Here is a 26,932-nt window from a genome sequence, read left to right on the forward strand (position 1 = left end):
TTGGATATGGAATGGTGCTTCTACTATTGCACAAGGTGAAACATTTCTTATACCATAAAACCAGGTTATGTGGTTACTAAATTTAAAACAAGTAAATTTAGCATTTTTCAGTTTCTTTTCCAGTATGAAGAAATTCAGAGAATGTTTTCCTTTTTAACAGTTTCATATATGGTTGTCAGATATTTAATAACTATTTTTCATTTCCTTTGATTTTGCTACTTTCCCCATATCCTAAATTCAGTCTTAAATTGTAACACCCATTCAATTCCTTATTAAGTAATAGTGGTCTTTTTAATACCTTGTTGAATCATGTTTAAGTCGTTGTGATTGTAGTATGCATGATGGATTCTTTGAAAAAAAAAATCAGTACTTTGCATCCACTGAATATAACAACAATATCATAATATACAAATTTTTGTCATACACACCAGGAAAGTTTTTAGAATCACACACATTAAGCCACAAACTTTAATATCCCAGGGGAATAATAAGTGCTTGGTCATCTGTGGGTTTTGAACTACTACCTGGCTGGGAAACAGTGAAGTGACTATGACTATTGATGACTCTATGGTCATAGTCACTGTACATTTACTATAGTCACTATGGGTGACAAAGCACTTGCCAATAATATATAATTCCCTTTTGGGATAAGTTATTTACGAGGTAAGGTGAAGGTAAATTTGTATCCAGCATTCAAATACATACAGTAATTTTACACCTTAAATTCTGAGAAAATCAAGTAAAAAATTAATATTAGACGAAGTAACAAAGGGGCAATGTGCCTTTAAGACTAAGTGCAAACAGGATAAAAAAAAAAAAAAAGCCCTTCTAAAGACTTTTGCAAAAAAATTTTTTATAATTTTATGATCCTTGAAAACTCTGGCACTCAGACTAACTACTTAGTGTAAGTTTACTATCATGCACTTCATTTCAGCGAGTAATATCAAGTAACACGCGTCCACTATAAAAGGCTGTAAAATTTTTCTAACATTAAAACTTTAGCAAAATACTAAATCATCTCTCTGATACTCACGGCAAGGCTTAAGTACAAGGTACTTGAGAATGTCCGAGAGGGATATAACACCAATCACTTTGTCGTCGGAGTCTACCACCACCAAACGATGAACTTCAGCTCGAACTATTCGTTCCATTATGGTTCCTAATGTTTCGTCTAGAGTACATTTGTGTACCTGCTCAAACCACTCATTCCTATATTCATTTGCCTTGCGCAGAGTGATGTCAAGATTGTTGTATGTACCTTCAGCAGCAAGATTCTGGCAAAAGAAAATTGATCGGTTAAATTGTAAGTAACCATGTTAAAATGACTTCATAGATCCCAGTGCTTGGCCTTTGGCTTAGTTTTATATTCCAATCCAATCAGTAGCCATGTAGACATCTTCCCCATGCAAAATAAAACCATATATACGAACAATGATAATACTGTCAGGTGAAGCATTGTCGGTATATAGTACTATACTTTGGTTTGTTAATTCACAGCAAATTTCATCATTCCCTTCTATCTTTGCTCTTGTACAGGTAGTATATATTTTCATAAGCTATTAATTAGCAAGTACGTAGTATGGAAGCAGAGGTGGGGTTGAATTTTCTTCTTCAGAAGTGACTTCTTATTATCTAAATCTAGTTTTTTGTAAAATTACCACTAATTTTTTTTTTTTTTTTAACTGCCACTAGTTTCTTTTATCTATACGTACTACTAAGTTCTTTGTAAAACTTAGTATGTAAAACTGGTTTATGAAAGTAATTGATATGCCTAACTAGACAAATATTAATGTACAAATTGTAGACATCTGTTCTGATGGGTAATATAGCTTGGCCCTTTATGCTATTGTTCGTAATGCCACAAACATTTCGTGATTTTGTACTTAGTGTATGTATGGCAATTTCCAAAAATTAAGCTAAAAATGTGGATTGCATAACACACTAGTATATACAGAAAAAATAGCTACTGTGCTACATGAATTTCATCAGTACAGCATTACCAATGGCTTGTATACTCACAATGACATCGAACTTGGCATAAATGTCAACAAGTTTTCCCTGTGCATCCACAATTGGCAGCGCAGATATTCTGTGCTCGACGAATTTGTTAGAGCTTCAATGATGAGTGTATCTTGACTAGCTGTTTCAATTTTGTCATAGGTGCCAATGCCAAGATCTCTTAAAGGTTGCTGCAGCATGGACGGTTTGGGCAACTCGTTAATCTGGGTGGGGAAAAAAAGTTGATAAGGCCCTTACTGTACCTATTATGAGACAGTCAAAAGACTAAACATCAAGTCAGATAAATTACTGTAAAGGCATATGTCACAATACATTGTTTGATATATGAAAGATTTTACAGGACCTTGAAAATCTAACATCAGTTACATGAACTACCTGTGATCACAATCACTTAGCTGCACAATTATTATATAAAATGGTAACATCATTTACATTAACAAATATATTTAATTACTATTATTTACATGTAATAACTTTGCTAATTACATTTAAATAATTTATTTGTAATTTTACTAAGAAATAACACTAAATTTCTAAAAATGTAAGTCTTTTCTTTGTTACAAAAGCACATTTATCACCATCCATGGCTGAATAATTGCTTCAACTCTGAAATATAAATGTTTCCTTGGCTAATTTATTGATTAAACAATCATTGCAAATACAGAGGTGCTCTAGTATACTATCAGTTACTGTACCTTGTCACGTGAGTTTTCCATTGCAAGGTATTAAGAACAAGATAATGAGAGTTAAAATAACTACTAATGCAACAGAAGGTACTACTTACATATAAGTAAAGGAACTTGAGGATACGCTTGTGAGTAACGATGTACAGAACATTTCCAGTGACAGGGTCAATTACAGGCAATCTATGAATCTTGTGATGAATAAGTGAGCGAATTGCAACATAAAGGGATTCATCGGGTCGGATGCTGATCAGCGGTCGATCTTCATCTTTTAATACGGCTGAAAACCAAAAACGTGAGATACATACAATTACAAAATTTTAATAAATTATATTACATTCATCAAAAAATCACTTTCATGGTTCCATATTACATATATAAATAATGTAATGCAAGCATGATTCTTAACTTATATAAACAACATACGTAAACTTTAATCTAACTTTTAGAAGAAACATATCTGTGAACAGCTCCAAGATTAATAGAAAAGAAATGTCAAGTACGTAGTAATCATGAAATATCGACAAGAATTATTGAAAGCTAAAGTACACCTAGGTAATTTAAACTATTTTAAATTGCTTTGCTCCCGTTCTGTAATAACACAATGCACAGGTGTTTGTGATCCACAGTTCTTGAGGTTTACTCCACTGATCTGGATAACCCCACAAAGTGCTAATCTGTACCCTGGATAGGACAGATGTCTCAAGACAGGGCATCATTACAAAAGTTCACATAGCAGCATTTCTACACGAGTATTAAATGTTGGCATAACAATCCATACCTCTCCAAGTATCTAACCGGTGATCCTCCAACTCTTCCATTTTTCTGTTGGGTGACTGATAAAAGTTTTGTAAAATACGGATGAAGTCTGTGATGGTGAGCATTCCTGTGAAGCACTGACGTGCAGAATCCCACAGGGGGGCTGCTCGCACTCCATTGTATACCAAGGCAAAGAAAGCCTGAAATACAAAAGCAATCAATTTCTCTTTTCTCAGTTACTGAACATTCATGAAAATAAATGGCATTTCACCTATTCAGTCATTTTACTTTATTAACTTATTAAATTCTGAGGAATTCTTTACCAATAACAATGGCTTATGAATCACCAATACACCCACCAAAAAGATTTATCAACGAAGGCCATTATAACATACCTTTTTCGCCTGCAGCCTAGTGTCAAATACCACAAGTTTCGCACTTAGTGGTATAAGGTCGTAAGTATGGTGGAACTTGAAGAATTTAACAAATATTTGTGATTCGTCATCTTCTGCAATGGAATAAAAACAATAAAAATTAAAAGTTGTTCATTCCATCCTCTGGTTAGTAAACAGTGGTTAGTAAAAAATGTATTCATAAAATAAAAGCAGTTTCATAAAAAGAATGAAAAGATCTCTGAAAGGATAAAGATAACACTTACTGCTAAGCAAGTCATATGGATTTCCAAGAGCACATTTTCATAATAAATTGAATGAAGACCAGCATTTTGAATTAAAAGCTTTTACAATTCTGATGACAAAACTTCATAATCCACTTGTCAAACCTCAGATTCCAATAATGCAAAACTTTGTAAAAAAAAAAAAAAAAAAAAAAAAAAAAAAAAAAAAAATATGTGGTTCAACATCCTTTATAAGATTTACAGATATTCTCTTGTGGGAAGGCCCTACCCAAACAGGTATTCTTTCACATGAAATAACTTATTCTGCTCAAAGTGAAATGTTGCTGAATGAATGCCTGTGAGGTCACAAAGCACAGACAGAACTGGCAAGAGACCAAAAACTGAGAGGGTTAAACGGGTAACTTGGCGCAATCCCATAACTTGACATATATGAGACTAATCTCATAAATATGTCTCATTCTGGCAAAGTTTACAAGTAGCCAGGTAACACTGCACAACCAAATAAGCTCAGTATGAATTACTTTCATTAATATAATAAAATTTCCAGAAATATGTTAACCATGAATTGCTACTTTCAACTGGAGATCTCTACCATCTTTCCAATATAGCATATAACTTTAAAATTATTTATGAAATGTGAATAACCTTCACCACACTGAAGAGAACTATATCGATATGGTGTGTATTTTGTAGATACAACCAAAGGATTATTATAACCTTACATTTCAGCAATTAATGTCTACAGATAGGGTTAAAAAAAAACCCTTCTTTACCCACAAAATCTGAGAGAGAGAGAGAGAGGATAAATGTCACTTTTATTTTATAACAATGAATGTAGTAAACTGTAATGGAAAATAGTACCCATACATAGGTGGCTACTATGTCTTTGTAATTTGCCATATGGTGGGTTATAAAAAAACTGATGGATACTTCAACCCGTATTTCATAATTTTTTTCATTGGAATCAAGCGTAACTGATGATGATAATAACAAAGGCTTTGTTTCAAATAAATCTGCCTAGCTGTGGGTCTGGGCTACAGTAAGTGGTCTGAGCTCGTTCGAGGAAAGCTATTCTAAATTAAAAAAAATTCTTGGCAAGTCTAACCTAGTAAGCTGAAAAGAAAAAAAAATCAATAAATTATTAAATAGAATTCTTAAGAGCCCTGTGTTAATAGAATTCTATAAAGGCCTGTGTTAAAACAATTTCACCCTACTGTATTGTATGCAAGTTTCTGTGTATGTTTCGCTTAGGCTAGGCAAGGCTATGATCATTTATGTACAATATCTTTTATAAAAATTGAAAATGCATATATCGTAAGATCTGTATTTGTTACACAGACATGAATCCTGTTGTTATAATGAAACAGTATGTACCTAAAAGATTTTATTTCAGAATAGAACTTCTAGATGAATCTCTGGAATCACACAGCAGGATAGCATTAGAAATAATACCATCAGGGAAATTACTGAAGTTCCGTATGTATAGATGAGTTAAAGATGCAATAGAGAAAAATAGCCTGGATGTACCCTTTGTGCCTCGAGAAAATAGTGTGGCCAGTGTCAACTGGGTTCCTGGAAGAGTTGGAAGACCTAGACAAACCTAGACAAGAGCCATGTGATAAGAAGTGATTTGAGGAGATAAGACAGGAAAGCGGGAGTGGCAAAATTGTCTTGCATGGTACTGGTGGATTTTCTGACTTTACAATCACTGAAATAAACAGTGAAATAATAATACCAAGAAGCAAAAATTTTTTGAATTCCCATAACTATCGTTCAGTTGTACCAGCATTACCTGCACAGCTATCTAACAATGAAAATCTTGCTTTTGTCATTTGTTTCTATAACTGTAGACCAGTTTCCTCTGCATCATAAAAAGTTCAGTTGAGAATTTGTTAACTTGTCAGCTCTGCCTGTGCTGCCTGCATCTCTTATTTACAAGTGCTTGCCTGGTTATAAACACCTTTGAGTTGTTGTAACTACCTACCTATTGCTAGACTACTTGTTTTGTTTTTGCCTTCCCAAAGTAAGCTGTATATTAAAGAGGCAGCCGTATGTAAATTAGCTCTTAATCAATTTTTCAGTTACAATATGATGAAATGTGGCAGATCAGCCACAGTGAAAATTTCAAATAAACCTTGTTTTCATATGCTGAATATTTTCACTGTATTTCTTTATGCAAGTTTGTTCATAAACTGTCATTCTTGATTGGATAGTTACACATGACTATCAATGTTTCACTCATTTTCTACATTAATGACATTATCAAACAGAATATGCATCAACATTCCTCTTGTTATAACTATTTATAATTCAAAGATAAGGAAATGCAGGTTCCATTTGTCATAATGCCCAGGATTTAATTTCATTACATTTAACCCTGTTAAATTCAATATTCCTGCCATTAAATTTGTTAAATATGCAGCATATTGGGTTTCAGTGATGCTATATAATCGTCATAGCAACAGCATGGTTAGCAGCTTTCTCAAGTATTGATTTTGTTTGATGTCCAAAAGGGAGGGATCTCTCACATTTCAACGTGGATCTCTCATTCACAACTTGTGAAGTGAAATAATAGTGATAATTTATTAACCTCATGAATTTTCCCTTATGTAAAGAAAGTAGTAAAATTTTAAAATAGAAATGTAAAGAAATTAAATCCAATGTAAGTTATACAATAAAGAAAATATTACAATACCCCCCAAAAATTCTAATATGTACTGCCTAGACATGATAAACCCTCAACTCTTCTAAAATTATTTTGGTTTTTCACAAAAGAAAATAACCTAATAAAGCACACCAAAGATATTTGAAAATTACCACCACTATCTACATAATCACTTAAACCATTACATATTTCAAACTTCAATCCGTATAGTATTTACCTTCTTTAATATGACTCAAAAACTCTTCAGTGTCTGCTTTACTTATTGGTTCAAAAACCTGAATCAAGGAGAGTGGATATTCTGCTTCGCTGTCGTCAAAAAAAGGAGTGAGATAGTTGCTATATGTATAGAGACAAATAGACATCTTTACTGGAGATGCAGGCACTGTCAGTTTCTGATCACTAGATGTATGCTTGGGCTTTGGCTTAGTTCACTTGATTTCAATTAACGTTATCAAGAACCCTTTTCTGTGTATAGTAGTAACTACAGATTTTCCAATTAGATTCTGCAATAGTAGTAGTTTTGCATCTATCCTCTACCATGGGGTTATTTTCTATCCATTATCAAGATAAATCATGGTATCTACTAATATGTGTATGCCCAACACGCTAAAATCAACAAATCTTCAAGCTTCCCGAGCTATTATAGCAACACTTCTCTCACCGACTGATCATTAATCTTGGTGGGTTCGAATGTCCACAATATCAAATATAACAAAAATCAGTTACAGAGAATGGATGAAATTAGCTCTAAGACACATCATGGAGAGAAAATCACAGCTTCCTTTCAAGTAATTCTTAAACTATCACAGCAAGGAAGCGTAAAATTCAGGGACACGGAAGAGAACGGGATCACAGCATCACAGCCACCATCATACGCAACTGGCATAGTAGCTGGCTGGCACCCTTACTAACACTACTAAACCCACCTTTCCCTCACCCAATCTATATACATCCTCCCTCCCATACCACCCCATGCAATAACCTGAACCCTGGCTTAAGCTAGCTCGACTCATTTACCATTAAAATGAGTATCCTATCCTTACCAATTTTTAATTTTAGCCCCAAGCTACTACTGTTAAATTTAACTTTTGGCAAATCACAGTACTATATATTTTAGCAACACCAATGAAAAAAATTTTTGACAAAACATTTCAAGAACCTACAAAAGAAAATAACAAAAAAACAGCCCTACAAAATATGTTTTTACAGATGAAATAGTAAACAAACCCCATAAAACTACAATATTAAATTGTGGGATCAATATTCAGAAGGGGGTCCCTCAGCCTTGGCCAAGCAACGCACTCTACTCAGCTGGGCTAAAAATAATCCTGAGGAGTGGTAGCCTGGTTCAGTGTGCCAACAACTGCCTTAATTTCTGATATCTCATAATATGACTTATATCAACCATTATAAAACAAATACACATTGAAATAACAAATTTTTGCTTAATAAGTACAACAAATTATTTCTTTAATGTACAGGTCAGCACTAATTTGAATTGAATAAAGAGATAGAGATGAGACGACCTCACGGTTAGCCAAAGGACCATGAGTCAAAGGAAGTGAACTTTGTGACCTCTAAAAAGAGATAATGTTCTATATCTGACAAGAAGTCATCTGGCTAAAGGTGCCATTGCAAGGGCATCATCTTGATCTCACCTCCAAAGCTCGATGATCATTAAGCCATTAAAAAGTAATATGAGATTTTCAAAATCCCAACAGCATCTGGAAGCTTCTAGAGTACCTAGACTAGATGATACAGCACACACTGACCTGTGTTTCTATTTGTCATGAAAAATCTTATGAATAGTTTCTTTGCTTGCTAGTTTTGGCATATATACTGCATATGCAAAATGTAATTAAAAAAAAAAAAAGAGAGAGAGAGAGACATAGGTACTAGATATCTTCAACACTGATTCTACTAACTACAAAGAAAGCTAAAGCCTTTGCTTATAAATAAAAGGGCAGGAATAGCTTCATGAATACCAGTTAATTTTTGTATTAAAATAAAAAAAAAAAGCTTGAGAAGACTACATACATGAAGTTCTTTGGTAAAGGACATACTTTGCAGATAACTGAAAATGTCAAATGAGGGTAAGAGTGGATACTATAAAAGGAAAGTGAACAAGTGAAGTGGAAGGCTGCAATATTGTACATGATTATGTAATAAGCTCTCTCTCTCTCTCTCTCTCTCTCTCTCTCTCTCTCTCTCTCTCTCTCTCTCTCTCTCTCTCTCTCTCTCTCTCTCTCTCTGAAACATTCTTAAAATGTAATTACTATACATCAATATACAAGATGAAATAACAAAAATATGAATAATATAAGAGTTGAGATCAACCATTTTTCTCATAGATTTGTGATTAGGATGAACTTTCTTTTGGACTGCCATTAGGATAATTTCATACAATGTGTATTTATGACAGCTGCATAACTATAGTTAATTTTGTAAAATGAGTAGTAGTTACCAGAACCACTAGGATGGGAAACAATATTCTATCTTAATAAGCTTTTATGCATCATATTCTACACCAGATTTTTAGCCATTAATATGAACTGTATATAGAAATGTGTATGACATTTTATTTCATAAATTGAAAAAGCCTGTTGTTCATTGGTGCTGGACAGTGCATGGATAAATGGTACAACGTGAGGCCTTTACCTCCTATCTAACTATACACATGAATACTTTCAAGTTATCCCACAGAAGAGAATAACCTCCAACAATTTCTAATTCAAATTAAAACTACTTTACACTTACTAATTGAACATATAGACATCTACATGAAGTGCATCTTAAAAAATAACTTTGCAAAAACCCATCATATGTAATAATGTTGAAAATACGAAATTATTAAAAGTTTAAACATGCTGTTAATTATAATATCTACAGTGTGTTAATTACTGAGCTAATTTTAACATGAAATCAAATATACTAAGGTGTGTTTTCAAATCATCTAAAATGAAATAAGGAGAGTTTGTTATTATCTGGGGAGCCATGCTTAATGCTCTGTGGATTGCACTTGTGAAACTAAATAGATAGATGAGAAATTCACATTCACAACCTGTAAATAGGCAAGTCACGCAAACAATTTCTTTAGAAGGATACGATAATTAGCCATACGTAAAGTAGGTAATTTGTTCTTTTGGAGGTACAGTACAAAGGAACAGGCACAAACACTAGAGGTAGTGATGTGAAGAAATATAAATTTTGGTGGACGGCACTTACGAGACAAAATGAAGCAGGCAAACTAATCTGAGACGGAGTGGTTGAATGATGCAACAGAAGTGAAATGAATAAATGCTAAGACTTAAATGGCCACAGTAGAATAAATAGGGCTAGTTTTGAGGATGTTATACGTACAAATAACTAACAAGAAAGAAATTAGGGGAAGAAGTACGCAGGAAATTAGCCTACTTGTGGTATTTTTCACTGAGAAATATTGACAAATTATTTTATTTTCATATTTTTGTGACTGATAAATGCACTTTTTTGTGATGAAACTATTGAAGAACTTGGGTATGAGCATTTTTAATGTTTTTTTGGTTTTAACCATCAAAATGGGCAATTCTAAGCACTTTTAGAGGGGGTTTCTATTCGCAGGGGATGTGGTACTCATCCCCCATGAATACATGGGTCTACTGTGCTTAAATTTTGCCAAGGCCAGGAATTGAAGTTGTTTAACACAATGTTTGTTGCTAACCCAATGTTTAAAAGCCAAGATAAAGTTTGTTTACATACAAAAGTAGAAAACCTGAAACAGATTGACTTTATTGTAATGAAGTACAAACAACATCAAAGAAAGGGAACTGTACTGTTATAAGAAGTGAGGCTCACCTAACATGACAGATAGCTTGAGAGCAAACTTAATAGCGAGAGATAGCCAGGAAAAAAAAAGAGCCCATCAGATGATTAAAATAGTAAAAACTGAACAATAAATTAAGTAGCGACAAGTAGCGACAATTGATTCTGCACATGCAGCAATAAAAAATAGTGGGTGGAAACCACTAATAGAAGCCATACAAAAGGCAACATAAGTATGCATCATGACACATGAAGTGTTAAGAGATGGTGGTGGAATCACAATTTACCAATTGGAATTAAAGAGGGCAGGCAAGGAAGAGTATATATATGCATAGGAGAAATAAATGAGGCAATTTAAAAGGCAAAGATGATTTGGGAGGAATGGAAGCAGAATCTCAAACATTACAAAGGTAAGAAAAAATATGCAGGACAGCAAATTGGCCAAGGAAAGATGGAGGGGAAAAGTATATAAAAGACAAAAATGGAGATATTGAAGCAGAAATAAAAGAAATATGTGTAAAGAAACAAGGAGTGCATTTCTATTGGATGCAGTAAGTGGTAATTTTGCGAGACTAATTCATAAATACTTCTCATATCTTGTATCTCTTTCACATGTCCCACTCTTTTTGAAAAGTTGCTATTTATCTTGTGCACCCAAAGACCTGCGGTTTGGTGATAAATTGTGTTTCCTGTATGTATCTGAACAATACAGAAACCTATTCATTCATGGTTAGTGTCTGTTGTGCACAGAATTCGTTTTGAATCACTGCATGCATACACTGTTGCTCAATGTGTGCTTGTGCTTTTTTCTTTACTATTGTTATAATTTCTTTTTTCTTTGCTGTTGATATTTTTTTTTTTTTTTTTTTGCTGATGTTATACCTCTTTTAGGGATTTCTGTCCAATATTTGTCATACACACAATACACAGTATATTTCAATATTTATGTACTATTGCATTCGCTATAAAATTCTTTATAAATGGAACTGGCTCATAAGTGGTGGCAGTCAATCACCATCACCACATTTTTAAGACTTCTTTACCCACGTCTTCATGGAACAATGACTACTTCAGACTCACATCCCTACCAATTTGTGGGCAAAGCAAAACCTCAACTTCAGTTAAGAAGCTTTTAACCAGAAGTCCTCTAAAAGAGGGCACGGGACCCCATGTCACTTCCAAGAAATCTGTAAATTTGCAACGCACCAATGACCTCAGAAAGGAAGGCCCGCATTCTTTCAACCTTGGTCAACAAGATACTGATACTGATGACCTCAGCAAAAACAAGTTAATTATGCACATCAACTACACATCAACAAACAGTTTTGAATGTACACTACCCATGTTGCCAACCTGAAGTTACCATGACTTTACAACCTAGCAAATATTTTTGAACCTTCATTTGGCTGAAAGACCTCCCTATAACACACAAGGTGCAGTTTTCAGTAAAACAAACTGTTGGCCACCCCATATCTTGTCTCCCAGCAGACAAACAAACTTCTGTATCATATTAAATTTTAAATGCATTCTCTCCCTCCTCACTAGCTTCATGACAGTAGAGGTGGTCAGGTCTGAATGCTTTCCTTGGAAATTCCGTGCTATTGCTAACTGGCAACCAGGTCACTGCTCTCAAAAGGGGGAAGTTTTATGAGACATCACAAAGCCCAAAAGAAAAGTTGCCCCTTAAGATGGTGCTGAATTTCTTTGTGAAAATTGTAATGAAAAGGGACTCGGCAATGATGCAACCATCCAACTTGTCTAGGTTTCATGTAAATGAGGTGAAGTCAGTGCTGGAGGCTATAGAGGAGGTACTGGGTGACTTGCCATGGGGATGATAGCAGCCTATTATCAATCACTGCAGAATCTTATCTTCTACCATGTCACAGGAGAACCTTGTCTTCTACTATGTCAAGTTCATTTTAGTTATTTTCTCATTATTTTGCAGTTTTTTTTGTCAAAATTATTTGTGCTGATAATGTCTGCAAAATGTTCATTAGTGTATTATCTCCATTTCCTTTGTATTATGGATTCTGTGCTGAAAGTTGATTAGTGAATGCTTTGGGGTCTGGAAAAGGTTCTGCTTATTCTTCAAAAACTTTTCCAATCCTTTTGGACTACAGTTCCTGGATATACTTTAAATATCCTTTCTGGAAAAATCCCCTCTCTTATTACTTCCTTTCTGAGCTGAATACTAAACAGTTTGTCATGCATGGGTTTTAAAAAGTCCATTTCTTGTACTATCGGTTCCAGTTTGGACAATTCCCTATTATATGCACTGTTTAATCTTTGATGAATCTCTTTATGCATAGATGGATACTGGAAGGAATGGGGAAAAAAGAATGATTTGTTTCCTGCATCAGTGCTCAAGTTTGTTACGTAATTATTAGTCTCATCTACATCTCTCACAAAATAGTTGGGAAGTTTTGAATGTTCAAGGATAATTACATACTTTACAGTGTAGTATTTCGGGTGAAAATCATAAGTCAAACAGTATAATTTTGAATACTCAGGAAGTAATAGTTTCAATAAGTACAAGAACTGTGTCTGTTAAATGTCTATCAGTTATAAGTGGATGACTCCAATAACTGGGTGCGCATAGCAGAAGTGACTGATATCTGCCAATTGTACCCAAGTTCCACACCTACTGAAGGTTACTTAAATCATAATCCACACCTAATGAAGGTTACTGAAATCATAACAAACTTGAATACTGTACTTACCTAAATCACTCCTACTGATGTTCTCAAGGAAGGGATCAGCAGCTGGTAACTGAAACGAAATAAAATTGTGTGTAATGATAAAGAAATGAAAATGCAATGCAATTAAACCTCCAAATGCCCGCTAACAAACATAATTCTGCTTAATCATAACGAACATTCTTATTGGGATTTTCATGGCATCAAAAACAAAAATACATTAATGGCAGCATCCAGAAAAACCCTTGTTAATGGTAAGTATATTTTTGAGATTTATATAATACATTTTCAGAATAAAGAAACACTATTCCTAGGAAGTGGGGATCAGCCTTCAAGCGATAGTATACACCCCTTCAACTCATTCTTTAGCAATACATATAGCTTTGCATTTGATCGGATAGGAAGGAGGAGCAGACCTTTTTCAAAACAGTTTTATTAGTCAGTTTCGGATGACCATATTAGATTTTAGAATCTATTTCTATAAAGCATTAACTGATTATGAAATTACTGAAGCCTTCAAGCAAGTTCTCGAAAGCTCTTGCTATGCATTTTGAAATACATGTATTTATAATTACATCATTGTGGATTTCTTTACTATTTTACCAACTTGTGATCATAATCATTAATACCAACATGCCATCAATCAAATAATGATACACTACTAAAATTCATTAAGGGCAGCAAAAATTATATATTCTATAATTACCTGGCTGACTGAACTGGCCAATTCCAGACTGAAGACTTAAACAACTTAATTGTCTATGGTTGTATTGCATTAAATTTTGCTAGGTGGAGACTGATATTTACAAAAAGTTGATTCAATGAATATAATTACTATATGGATTTACGTCAGTGAGTTGTTTGGTTTTAAAAAAAATATGCAATTTATAACAAAGACCTACCGGCAAGGAAAATACACATAATTGTAACAAAACACAGTGTACCCAACTGTTGTATTCCAGTGCAAATCCAATAGAAACAAAATATAAAACTGACAAATACTGTACAAAATACCAAGAGAATGAATGTTCAGCATTGTTAGGCAGCAGTAATATATACAGAAACCTTTTCTTTGGCATTAGTATTTGCAATCTTTTACAGATTTCAAAAACATGGCACCACAGCACAAGCATTATTTGCCCATATCTTTTCAAATACTAGCCTCAACCACCAGAGAAAGAGTACACCAGATACCCTTTGCAAAACTCCATAAAAAATATAAAAATGTTAAAAATATCACATCTCTAAGGTTACATACTTCAAAATTTAGGACTCTGCGAGATCCATTAAAGGATCAAAACTTTGGTTACTTTGGTTACTTTTCAAAAGGAAAACACTATGCCCTGAGCTATATCTCCAATTTAATCAAAATTACAATGGTGGAAAGCAGAAAAGGTTAACCATTTGACCATGAACTCAGGGGCTAAATTACAGAAATACAGTCAATCAAGTATTTCATAAAATTATAAATAATTTTCAAAATTAGTACATAGATTATAGCAAAACCAAACTCTTGTTTTCCAATTTCCTCATATACTACCATCATTAAAAGAAAACATGTAGTACAAGTATTAAAAACACATAGTTTTAAAAACCTCAAGATATTACCCTAGACCCACATAACAAAAAACCAAGATATTCCAATAGATTTCTCAAATAATTTTTGATTTCACTGCAAGATATTACATGCTTTATCAAGAAAAGCTAAATGAAGATGACACTAATTTTCAGAAGTTATTCTAAGATTGAATAATTTTTAATGTATGCCATACCACTGCCACAAATCTACATTGTTAAAGTGATTTTGTTTTCATTTAGTATTTACACTATACAGAATGAACAGACCTTATTTGGCAAGATATTCACTCTAGTTTAATTTAGAAACTAATTCTATTGGGATGTCTTACTCATTAAAAATTTATGTACAGTACTTACGATCCTTATTACCAATTATCCATATTCCCAAGTATTACCAAAGCAGGGAAACCATACCATATAGTATAGTATATATAGTACAGTAACCTAAATATCCAAGCAAGATACTAATATAACAATAGTACTACCTACTGCTTTACATGTTTCTTACTGGCAATTTCTGAGTGGCCAGTTATGTAAGCTTATTGCTTGTCCTTTTTATTTATTTGTAGGCCACCTATTTTCCCTAACTAACATTACACAGTTACTAAATTTAACCTGTCCTGTTACATGCACCAGTGCTAAGTAGTGATGGAGATGGCAGACTGGACAGGCTAAAACAAGGAAACCTGCCCCCCTCAACAATGCTTGTCACCTACACAAATCCCTTTTTGCCCACAATGCAAGATAAAATCTTTGTGACCAACTGTAGGGGTGGAAGAGAAGAAGCCCCATGCAGGATAACAACATCTACCAAACAAAAAGTTCCAAACTTTGACATAATGAGCAAGGAAAATGATGACTTGCTGACATAAGTAGATGGAACAAATGGTCATAGTAGCCTGTTCAATCTGCATTAGCTCCAAAGCTTGAGTAAACCTCAGGTTAGTGAGTTGTTGTTGTTGTTGTATGGTGCTTTTACGTTGCATGGAACCAGTGGTTATTCAGCAACGGGTCAGGTTAGTGAGTGGGCACACTCATGTGAGACTGAAGTAAGTATTAAACTACAGAACTGAACACTTTTCTCCGTGAGGCTCCATATCCAGATCATAAAATCTGTGAATATCTTTCAAGCAAAAAACTGACATTAACCAGTGTTTTTGAAACTTATTCAACAAAAAATGTTTTTAGATGGAGGTGGAAAATGTTACTATTCAAATTTGTAAAGTTGTCTGGTAATCAGAAAATTTGTACTATATACTGTAGTAGAAATGAAATCATAATCCACTGCCATTTTAACCAACAAAAATACCTTATCTTTACAGTTTCAAGGATGATCATGAATAGTGCCAAACAATTCAATAACTTTTATATTTGATATTCCATAAACACAAAAATATTAAGAAAAGAGGAATACAAATTTCCTTTGAAGACCTACTCAAGTTATAAAAAGGTTCCGTGTAAACTAGAGGAATTCCTAATTCTTTAAGCTTCTCTGAGGATTTGCTAAACTTGAAACGATAATGACATAATGCTTAAGGATTCTGTGTACAACAATGGGAGGAGGTTATGTCAACTCTGGCCATATAGGAAGCCCTGACCAGGTCTGAATGCCCTCCCTACTGTGCCCTCTTTTATCTTAAGCCTACTGGAAGATGGTATCTCATGAACAAAGCTATATTATCATAATGCATAAGCCATCTTGTTCCAAGGACATAATCATATACCGAGTCTCACTGCAGGAAAGGGGGAAAAGCAAAATAGACCAAACAATATTTTGAGTGATGTGGTGAAGATATCAACATGAGTTCCCAGAAGAACCAGAAATTGCACATACTATTGGATATGGTAACTAGACATTTATTGCTCAGGTACTGCTCAGGGTAATTTGTAAACCTATGTCTCCTTGGAAAAAGAGAGAGATATAGAAACCAAAGAAAACAAAATACTACCATCAATCAAGTGAACAGCAAAATGAACACTATAATTTGTTCATAAAAAGCACAAAACTTTCCAAAAAGATTTTCAATAAAAAAATCCAAAGAAAATAACAGATTATTTCACTTAAAAAACTTAAGCCAGCTGAAATATACACGATAACATAATGGCTGCTTGCTTTAACAAAATACACACATCTTGTAGAGTCAATTAGGTAAAATGTTACAGAGTCAGCAAGTAAAAAACATCCCCCTTCCTGGTAAACCCTTTAACCTTCACCGTCAATAATAATTAGAGCTAATAAGAAGGCAAATTACATTCAAGAGTGTACTCAACGCAGTTGGCAAAATATGAAGTTTTCATTATAAAATTAATATTGTAATATTTACCTGAACACCTGAATTAGCACTGGTCAGTGACCATGGCTATTTCAGGAGTTCAGGTGGTGTATTGCAATATGCATTTTATTGAATATTACTTAAGAGCTCTCATACATACTATTCAAGATGAGCAAACACTACACAACATAAATTTCTTGGAAGACCTAATAAAGTTACCAGAAAGAACCACAATGATAACACCATTTCAAACATCTGTCAAACACACAGACACAGAAGCAACATTAATACCCTGTTGCCAAGACAATGCAGTACGTACTCTCTAAATCTCACACATTTGTAGATAGCCAGTCCTGCCAGTACAGGACAGTATCACTCGTGACAAACGCTACTTACTTTTAGCTGGGAATTTACTAAATGAGGAAAGTGGTGTCCACAAGTCCTAGAAGGACAAGACTTTCCGTAGCGACTGTATATCTGAAAAGGTCCATAGTTCATGCAAAATGCAGATATTCACAGATTTAGTGTAGTTACTGTAGCTCTCATAACTTACGCTTCACATGCCTCCAAAAAATTTACATTTGAAAGTTAAAATTACTGTTCCAATTTCTGTTTATTCTTGCTATTTTGGTTTAGAAGTACAAGACACATTGCTGTAAAGTAGTTAAACGTAAGCCACTGGGCATTCAGAAATGAATGGAGAAAAATGAAGTTGATTATATTAAAGAAATTGCAGGAAGGGACTAGGTGAACAGTTATAATTATACAGCTGCAGCTGGAAGCCAAAAAGACTCGGCAAAAACCTTTTAGACCACCTCAGCTTGCCCCCTAGCCTTAGTGTAAGCAGCAACCCTCTATAAACCTTGAGCCAGTGTTTAACTACAGAACTTTTTATATAGTAATTTAAAGGTGGGGAATTTAATTTTACCCAGATGGTTCGAGCATATTACTGTTAAGGTGTAACTAAATCACTAATTAAAATTCTTTATCTTCATAGGATTGGCCTACAAGGTTTGTGTAGTACTTACATAATTTTGTAAAAAGGAGTTTTTTAAAAGTTTAGAAAACTTGACTCTTGTATTGTTTTAAATCTGGACATTCACTTGAAAACTTAAATGTTAACAGGTCAAACCACTAGGACCAATTAGAATAAAAGATAAAACTACTCTTTTTGCATAAAGAATTCCACAATCCTTGTTGGTTTCCGTATCTTAGTTTATTAAACAATTCAATAGTATTCCTTAAAGTTACTTGTTTATAACACAAGCTTCTTCTAATCTGCAGAATGAAGCTTGCTCTCTGATATACATTAGAAATAACAAGACAATAATTCTGAATTAATTCTATATCAGTTCTGGCACGTGATAGTACAAATTTCTACTGTGGCATATTTTTTGTAATATTAACTGCTGACCTTACTGCACACAGTTCTGCTCTGTAAACAGAAAGATTGTTGGGTTTAGAGGAACAATCTGTTTATTACGAGCTATGGCATCAAAATTAGAAATTAGGACCATATTAACAGACTGTATAATTTGAACTTTCCATTTTTCAATGTGTTCTGAAAACCTGTTATCTGAATAAAATTTTCCTGAAACTTTGCTGAATTATCAGAGGAATCTCCTATTTATTACATAATAAGAGGAATCTTCTATTTATTACATAATGTCCTTTACTAAAGTAATTTAAAAATCTGGAATTTAAAAAACAAATTATGCTACCTAACTAATGAATACAATATCATTCTCTATCATCAATGTTAAGTTATCTACATTACTGTCAGTATAAAACAGTATTACTTAAGAGTAATGGTACAGTACATAAAAAGTGATTACATGTGTAGAACCTTTATGAAAATAATGAGTTTCCAAATGGCCCTGAGAGAGAAGAGGTGTTCATTAGTACCCGGCTGCATTGCAAAGTACTTAAAAATAAATTTAATTTCCATTAATATTCTATGTTAGTTTCAACTTCCTTTCACTTCTGCTTACCCACCCCACAGTTTCATGCTTTATTTTTTGGATGTATATTTCTGGTAGTATATATTTTCATTGCTCAGTTCACCTTGTTTTTTTGGTAGTATATTTATTTTTGTTGCTCAGTTCACTTTGGAGACCTCTAAGAATAAATAAATAGATGAGTACAACACTGCAGGCAATATTTTAATGCTCTTGCATCGTATAACACAACTGCACACAACCTTTCTTGTTCACCTTGTTGCGCAGCTGCTGATTTTATTTATATGCTTCTGTTCTAGTTATTCCTTGTTCTGTGGAGCTCCCGGATCCTCCAATAAGCTAGTTTTATCTGGTTTCTCTCACTTGGTTTAGTTCATTCTTGTTTTCCTCCATCTGTGTTAAGTTCTTCTACCTAGTTTAAATTGATAATTTAAATTTGTTCATATATCCTTGTTTAGCCACTGTCTTCATCTTCAATGCAACATTCAGCACTTCCTTTGCAGAGCAGCCTTGATTGCATTAAACACTCCGTGAATATTTTTGTTGTTTTGGCTAATTATGGTTTCCATAATCTTTTGGTTCATTTCTTTGGCTTATCTATTGTTTCAAGTTTTCATGCATGATTTAAACTGTACATAGGAAGCCTAACACAAAAAGCATTGAATACCATAATCAAACACACATTTCACATAAGCAAAAAGTCCTGAAAACTATAAAAAAAAAATACAACCTGGTTCCAGTGGATCACCGCCTATTCATGGCTCGATTCGCAGCTTCACCTATACTACACAGATTTTTCTATAGAACGTATACGTATGCACATTATTCACAGAAAATCACCAGTTTGTGGTATTTTTCATAGAGAAATATTCACTATTTACTGTATTTTCAGAATTTTGAGACTAAATAAATTTTTTTTTAGATTAAACTATTAAAATACTCAGGTATAAGCATTTAGAGGGTTTTTTTTTTTTTTGGTGTTTGAACTAGCAAAAATGGCAGTCATAAGTTTTTAGGAGGGTGTCAGGTACCCGAACATTTTAGCTATTTGTGGGGGGTTGTGGTGCGCATCTCCCCCCACAAATACCGGGGGTCAACTTTATTTCCAGTCTTTCCATGTTATTCAGTCATGTTTAAAGCATGAAGCTAACACTTGACCAATGCCCAACCTTGCTTAATCTCCACATCATTAAGATTTCATGTCTGGTCCCTCCTTGTAAGGATTAAATGCTAAAGGAGTCCTTTCCACTTTCCTGAAACTTTTGCAAATTCAGCCCGAACTATGTTCTACACAATTTCTCAAGGATACTTCAAGCTTCTGAATGTAATGGTCTTCATCTTGCAACTTTTGCAAGTACAGTACAAATAACCTGATAAAGGTCTTCCCTTTTCATCACATGTCCAAATCATCTTTGAAAGTTTGGCTATTTTCTAGTTCCTAGATGCACATTATTCTTCCTTTCCAGTGACACTAACTTTTCTCAATTGACTATTATCAACACTTAAAGAAAAATAAAAAAGTTATCTATTCCGTACAGAATTGCGCAACTTAATCACCACATACCTGAGTCAAGTCTACAAAACATTCCATACAATAATTCCCTGGAATTAGCATGGATAAGAAATACATGAGCCTTTACAAAAGAAATTTCAAAAGTTACGTTCACCATCATACTACTAGTTGCAATAAAGATATTGGCGGAATACACGTTACATCTCCATATTTCAAAATTAAACATTTTACTTTGTTCACCATATCATCATATCTAATCTTACACACAGGATATTTTAAGCTACAATATCTATTCAGATTACTCTTGTCCTCATCATTAATTTCTACAAAGCAAATAGGAATCTGAAGTAAACAGATGAAACTTGTAGGTGAGGAACATTTAATAACATAAAATCATATCTAATCTTACACACAGGAATTTTAAGCACAATATCTATTTCCAGATTACTCTTTTCCTCATCCTTAATTTCTACAAAGCAAATAGGAATCTGAAGTAAACAGATGAAACTTGTAGGTGAGGAACATTTAATAACATAAAATCATACTTTCAATTAAATGAGTATATGACTGGGAGAAAAAAATAACTTACAGAAATCAGTGGAAAAACCTTGTCTTACATTTTCATATCTCAGAATAAACTCCCTAGCTTGGCTGAAGTTTATACCATGAAATCAAAGTCTGCCATTCTTCAGTTATGTACCTGGAGTAACCTCAGAATCAAACCCACTACAGTATATTCATGCACATAAAACTCAAACACTCTGCACCTACCCCTCGAGAATCTCGGAAAAGTATAGCCGCTTGGTTGGGGTCCATCTCTCCACGTACATATACATTGTGATGTGAGGAACCACTGCCATGTCGTCTTCTGTCAACATCCCCAGAGTGCCTGCGCATCTGACCTGCAAAATGTTGAGTCAATTTAGGAGTTGTCCCACTGTAAATGAATTACAAACTTTGACATTTTTTTAATGGAACACCACTAAAAATTAACAATAGTATAAATAATTGAATGAATAATCTGGCAATCTAAGAATTAATCTGGCATAACTTTTATAATCCATGATATTTATCAGTACATATTTCATTGGCCTAAAAACATAGGAATGACAGCTACAAAAAATAATGTAATGGAATTGATCAACCAATGGTGACTAGAGAATATGTACGTATATATGTACAATGTCAAATTTCATTGTTGAAGAGTAAATAACATATAATATACACAAAGACAGTCATTGACAAAGACAAATTCCTAGCAGGCTTGCTACTTACATAACTTAAGTGAACCCAGCTTGACAAAGACTTAGAAAATTACATTTTGAACGCTTTATGTTTTGAAACTTATACTACTGTACTCAAAACCAAAGTTTCTTTATCAAACTGGTTTTACACTATACCTTACCTTCTCATGAACATTAAATGTAAAACATATACTGCTTAACCAATAATGTGCATAGTACACATAGTACTACAAACGAATACTCTTTCTCTCTTGGGAAGAACTTCAAACTTAATACTGTACTTAGATCTACAAAAAAGTTTAAGCTAACTCATGCTAAAATGCTTATTACTTTGCTTAGTCACAAGTTAGTATATTTAATAATTTTGTATATGGTGGCTTACAAATCCTCGACAGGTAAGGAAGTATTCAAATTACCTAAATATAGCCTCTTGGGAATGTGACTGTCATTGTAAGTCAATAAATATTTCAGAAATCAAAAATTTTAAAGAAACAAAAAATTATGTGTGCCACTGCCTCAAAATATATCTTCTCTGTCAAGTTATTTATAGAATTTTTTTGGGAAAGATCTATTCATACTATCTGCAGACTAAGCTGCTTTATATATAGTATCTACATTTCCTTGATGCCTGCAAATGCAGGAATCTAGCTCAGTGGAATGTTTAGGAAAGTTATACAATAATTTTTAGGATGGTTATTTCTAACTAGTACTTCAATTGCACTTTTAGTATCACTGTGAAATACAAACTTTTGTGGGGTGTATTTTTAAATAACCTTACGGTGCAAAAAAAGATTGCAGACAACTATGAGGTCTCAGAAAACAAAAGCTATATACCATAAGAGAGTAAAGTTTTCCTATTTGAAGAAAATGTATTGTGACAAAATTCCTGCTGAGCAATGGAGCCAAGACTTAAAAAAAAAAAAAAAAAACACTTTCAAACCTGGGCCATTCTAGAACTCATCTAAGAAGTTATGCATGACCTCTGCAAAATATTATCAAAATATTTTCATTATCATTTAAGTAACTGAACAGTGAGATAAATGGGAAGACAGATTACGACAAGGAAGGAAAGATAGGCTTGTGCATATTAACCTAAGTATAATGGAAGCAACTGACCTGCTTCTCAAATAAAACCAGGTTACAGGAACCATGGACACATCAAAGCAGGAAAGGAACTTTGTAGTTTGGTGGTAATGAATAAAAAAAAAAAAATAATGAGACAGGATTTTGTAGGAAGTGACAGCTGATGATAGGAAATTAATATACAAATAATCTATTAACCACTACATATTTACCTTGGAAAAGTGGATTTACAATTGACTTTAAATACCTAGAAATAAGGAAGATGAACACAATTTCTGGATCAACTAAGAACCAAGATATGTAGGCCTATATGCTACTGGCTTCATATTTTTCTTATTAACCATATCTAACTCCTAAACATTGACTCTGGCGTCAACCTGATTTATTTAACAGGAAATTTATGACTTTCTTGGTTAGTGATAAGTGCAAACTCCCATTTTTCATCTCATGGGAGATTCTCAGTCTAGGAATCGTACTCATCAGCTAACAGCACCTTATGATATGGTGTGCTAAGCTATATCTTTGTTAAGTTGATGCTTTTTACAAAAATATCTGTTAATGTACAATTTACAGATTAGACTATAAGTTACTGTACATAAAAATTACTTTTGGCCGTGGGATATCTCGAATGTTCAACGTAGGCTATACTACAGGGTCTTTCGTACTCATGAAAGTTAAGATCTGAAACTCTTACTAAGATGAGGTACATTTCATTTGGCTAAGTTCAAGTACGAACGAGTGAATGCCATAGGATTTGGGGATGGCATTTTGAATGCTATCTGATGAGAGATTTGTTCATCCCTACTTTGTACCCAGTATGCAAAAGGCTATCTATCACACCACCAGTGATAAAACTATCAGGGAAGCATCATGCAATCTTTAGACTACGTATAGACAAAACCTAATCCTGGAAAAGCCTTCACTACTGTAAAATGCAGTACAGAAGCTACAAACTTAGTCCATCATTACAGTGGAGCCCCCACTATGTTCACATGTCTATATTTAGTCCCAACTTGTATTTATTTTGTGTTCATAATTCTTTAAAACAAAATAAAACAAGGTAGAGTAGCAATATTTTCACAAGTATCAGAATATAACTAATGCAATAATGTCAGTACAGTACTCTTATGAGTGGTAAAATTCTACTTGCGTAAACAAAACTTTGTAATCTGTACTATATCCATTTCTTTGTGATATGGTTAACAGCAGTAATTTTTAAAAATATGTGTCTTTCTCATGGAAAGGTATAATTTGTTACTGATCACTATATCAACAATAAATTATACCTTTCCATCTCATAACTAGGTCCTAATATATCACCCAAACTTGAATGATTTAAGAGCAGAAATAATTAATTTATAGATCAGTGGTAATAATGATACTATACTAGGAAATAATATACTTTGCTAATCATCATTAACCACTGATGCCTTATAGTTTTCATATATGCAATTACTAAAACAACTTACTCCTGATAAAGCTTGGTGTTTTATGAGTCAAAAAGGATTCTCTATCCTGTAATCTGGTACTAGCTAACTTTCAGATATTTCAATCAAGAGTAATGTGTACGTAGTACAGTATCAAGTAGAAACTGTACCTTTGACAAATTGAAACATCAAGTTCAAAATAGCCTCCCTCTTTGACCACACTTGTTTTCCTCTTACATTTTGTACCGCATTTCCTTCCGAAGATTATGCAAAGAGCCTGCCGCTTAAAAGGTTTCTTTGCTGTGTGACGCACACACATCATTGTGTACAAATCAAAAATACTCTTTTTTTTCCGACTGAAGGCCAAAGGGACTCAAAGGGACTGGTTATATTTTTTGTAACCCCCACACAGAAAAATCTAAAAAAATATTGTAAAATTTTATTTTTTCTAGTTTAATATACTACTGCGCCATATTCAGGTACATATCTCACTTATTTTTCTTTAAATTTTACTCTCTCTAACTACGTATAAGTAGTAATCTGTCAATAATATATATATTTATAAGTAGCAGTTGTACACTTATACAGTTACATTTGCCAGATTACACATCTTCTAAATGACACTTTATTTCCGTTTCAAGATTATGACAATTTCTTTACTGGTATTTTCTTACAATTGGCAATGATTATAATAAAGTGATGTGCAATTAGCCTAGCCTTGACTAGATATAACCCTTAACATGGCATAAAGCAATTTCCTGACACGTTCACAAATACTTTCTCCAATAATTTATGTTTTTTTATATAACAATTCCTTGTTTATCTCTACATTGCAATCCCTAAAAGTTCATGATTTTTCTGGGATAAAAAATAATTACATTATTGTATCATGGTTCTTTAGAAAACTTACATACACTTAATTTATTTAATGAAACATTTCCCTTTTGATATCTACCAAGAGTATAGCTGAAGTATTTGGGATGAATTTTGCTGAATAAAGAAATTCTAATAGTAGTAATATACGTATACTGTATAGAGGGGGACAAAAGAAAAAAAAATCATATACCTACACTTCGTCCATTTCATGAGTTGTTCTTGTCCAATACTAACCTTCCTTAATAATCTGATCATAGATGCTGTAGAGTTTCTCGACAGAGGATTCCTTATCAAGAGAACCCTTCCTGGAACCCCGCCTAAAACTGCCGTGGGCATTCCCATCCGGGTCGTCCGCCCAAAAGCTTTCCCAGCTGATGTTGTCATCATCATCCATCGGTTTCCTAGTCGGACTCAAAAGGCCTCTGGAATATCCCTCCCCTTCCCCAACGTTTATGGACGTCTTCGACGACGGCCCAGAGATCTCTATGTTTGTTACAAAATTACCCTTTGAAATGTGGTGCGTATTGTCCCCTGGACTCCTGCTGTATTGAGAAAATGCACTCAAGTGTTCACTGTGTCCAAAATTTTTCAGCGCGGGCCCAGGAGACGCATTTCGCACCAACGGAGAATCAACAAGAGGCCTGTGGGGTGACCTAGAAAGAGATCTTCGTCTCAAAAGGTGGTCATAAGGAGAATGCAAATGGTTCGGAGAGAGAGAGGGAGACAGGCTCTTAGTTTCCTGAATGGGGATTTTGAGTTTGAGACTCGGCTTTGGCCTGGAAATGCGGATGTTCGGGGGTCTCGCGGTCCCACTGTCGGCGGAATAATTTCGGTTCTCATCTTCGTTTTCCTTATTGGCACCAGAGGCCCATTCTCTGGGGCTCTGGTTTTCATCGTCACTGTCACTGTAACTACTCTCACTACAGCTACTGCTAGAAGTACTATCTGTGACACTATACCTTCGAGAATTACTCTGTACACTATTAACATTATGTCCACTGCCCCCATACCTCAGAGGGGAAGGCATTCCAGATCCACCGTCGGGAACGCACAAAAAGTTCTGTCTGGCCCTCGGGCGTGCCGCAGGCTGGTAAACTGGCCATGGCTCCGAAGTGACAGGACGGGACGAAGACTTTTCCTTTTTGGGCTTCCTCGGAGGATCTGGCGTCTTTGACCGACCAGATTTGAGGGACAGGGAGAAGCGCCTCGGGGATGGCACCCTAATGAGAGGCGAAGGGATTCGCACTGGGGGAGACTTTTCGTGGTCTAAGTTCACGTCACTACCGTGGTCGCTAGAGATGGAATTTGCACGACTGCGCCTCTTCTGCTGGTGGTGGTGGTAGTAATCGAGGGGATGCAGTAGATTATGCAGAATCTGGCTGCCCCGCCGCCCCTTCACCGAGTGGGAATCCTTGTCCCCGCCGCCAAAGGACCTGACGCTTCCACAAGGGCTGCTCGGCCTGTAAGGCGACGGGATGCCGTCAGGGAAGGGAAAAGGATTGTCGGATGCCAGGCCATTGTGCTCCTTATCATCCGGCGCCACGTCTGGAGTACAGATAATGGGGACGTGAGGATACCCTGCAAAAGGTGGGCTGTCTGGACCATCCATGACGTCCCACAGCTCACCAGCGAGCACACTAAGAGGCACACCTTCACGCTACCGACCACCACTCCCAGAACACCGACCTGCAGGAACGTCAACAAGGTGATCTCCATCGGG

At 34.6% G+C, this 26,932-nt stretch overlaps 2 protein-coding genes across 2 annotated transcripts in view; both read right to left on the minus strand.

Annotated features, from left to right (window-relative positions):
* Nucleotides 1-26,932, minus strand: part of LOC135213163 (uncharacterized) — a gene marked incomplete at its 3' end in the record, with an annotated part of 298,865 nt that overhangs the window by 175,277 nt on the left and 96,656 nt on the right.
* LOC135213154 (uncharacterized) overlaps nt 1-26,932 on the minus strand; it is a 309,126-nt gene that overhangs the window by 5,694 nt on the left and 276,500 nt on the right. The window contains 9 exon segments of the mRNA XM_064247098.1: nt 1,034-1,274; nt 2,020-2,111; nt 2,114-2,222; nt 2,804-2,982; nt 3,484-3,661; nt 3,857-3,969; nt 13,285-13,333; nt 17,508-17,588; nt 21,354-21,484. Coding sequence (XP_064103168.1) covers nt 1,034-1,274; nt 2,020-2,111; nt 2,114-2,222; nt 2,804-2,982; nt 3,484-3,661; nt 3,857-3,969; nt 13,285-13,333; nt 17,508-17,588; nt 21,354-21,484 — 1,173 coding nt within the window.

The sequence above is a fragment of the Macrobrachium nipponense genome, chromosome 42, assembly GCF_015104395.2.
Source record: "Macrobrachium nipponense isolate FS-2020 chromosome 42, ASM1510439v2, whole genome shotgun sequence".
Taxonomy (NCBI): domain Eukaryota; kingdom Metazoa; phylum Arthropoda; class Malacostraca; order Decapoda; family Palaemonidae; genus Macrobrachium; species Macrobrachium nipponense.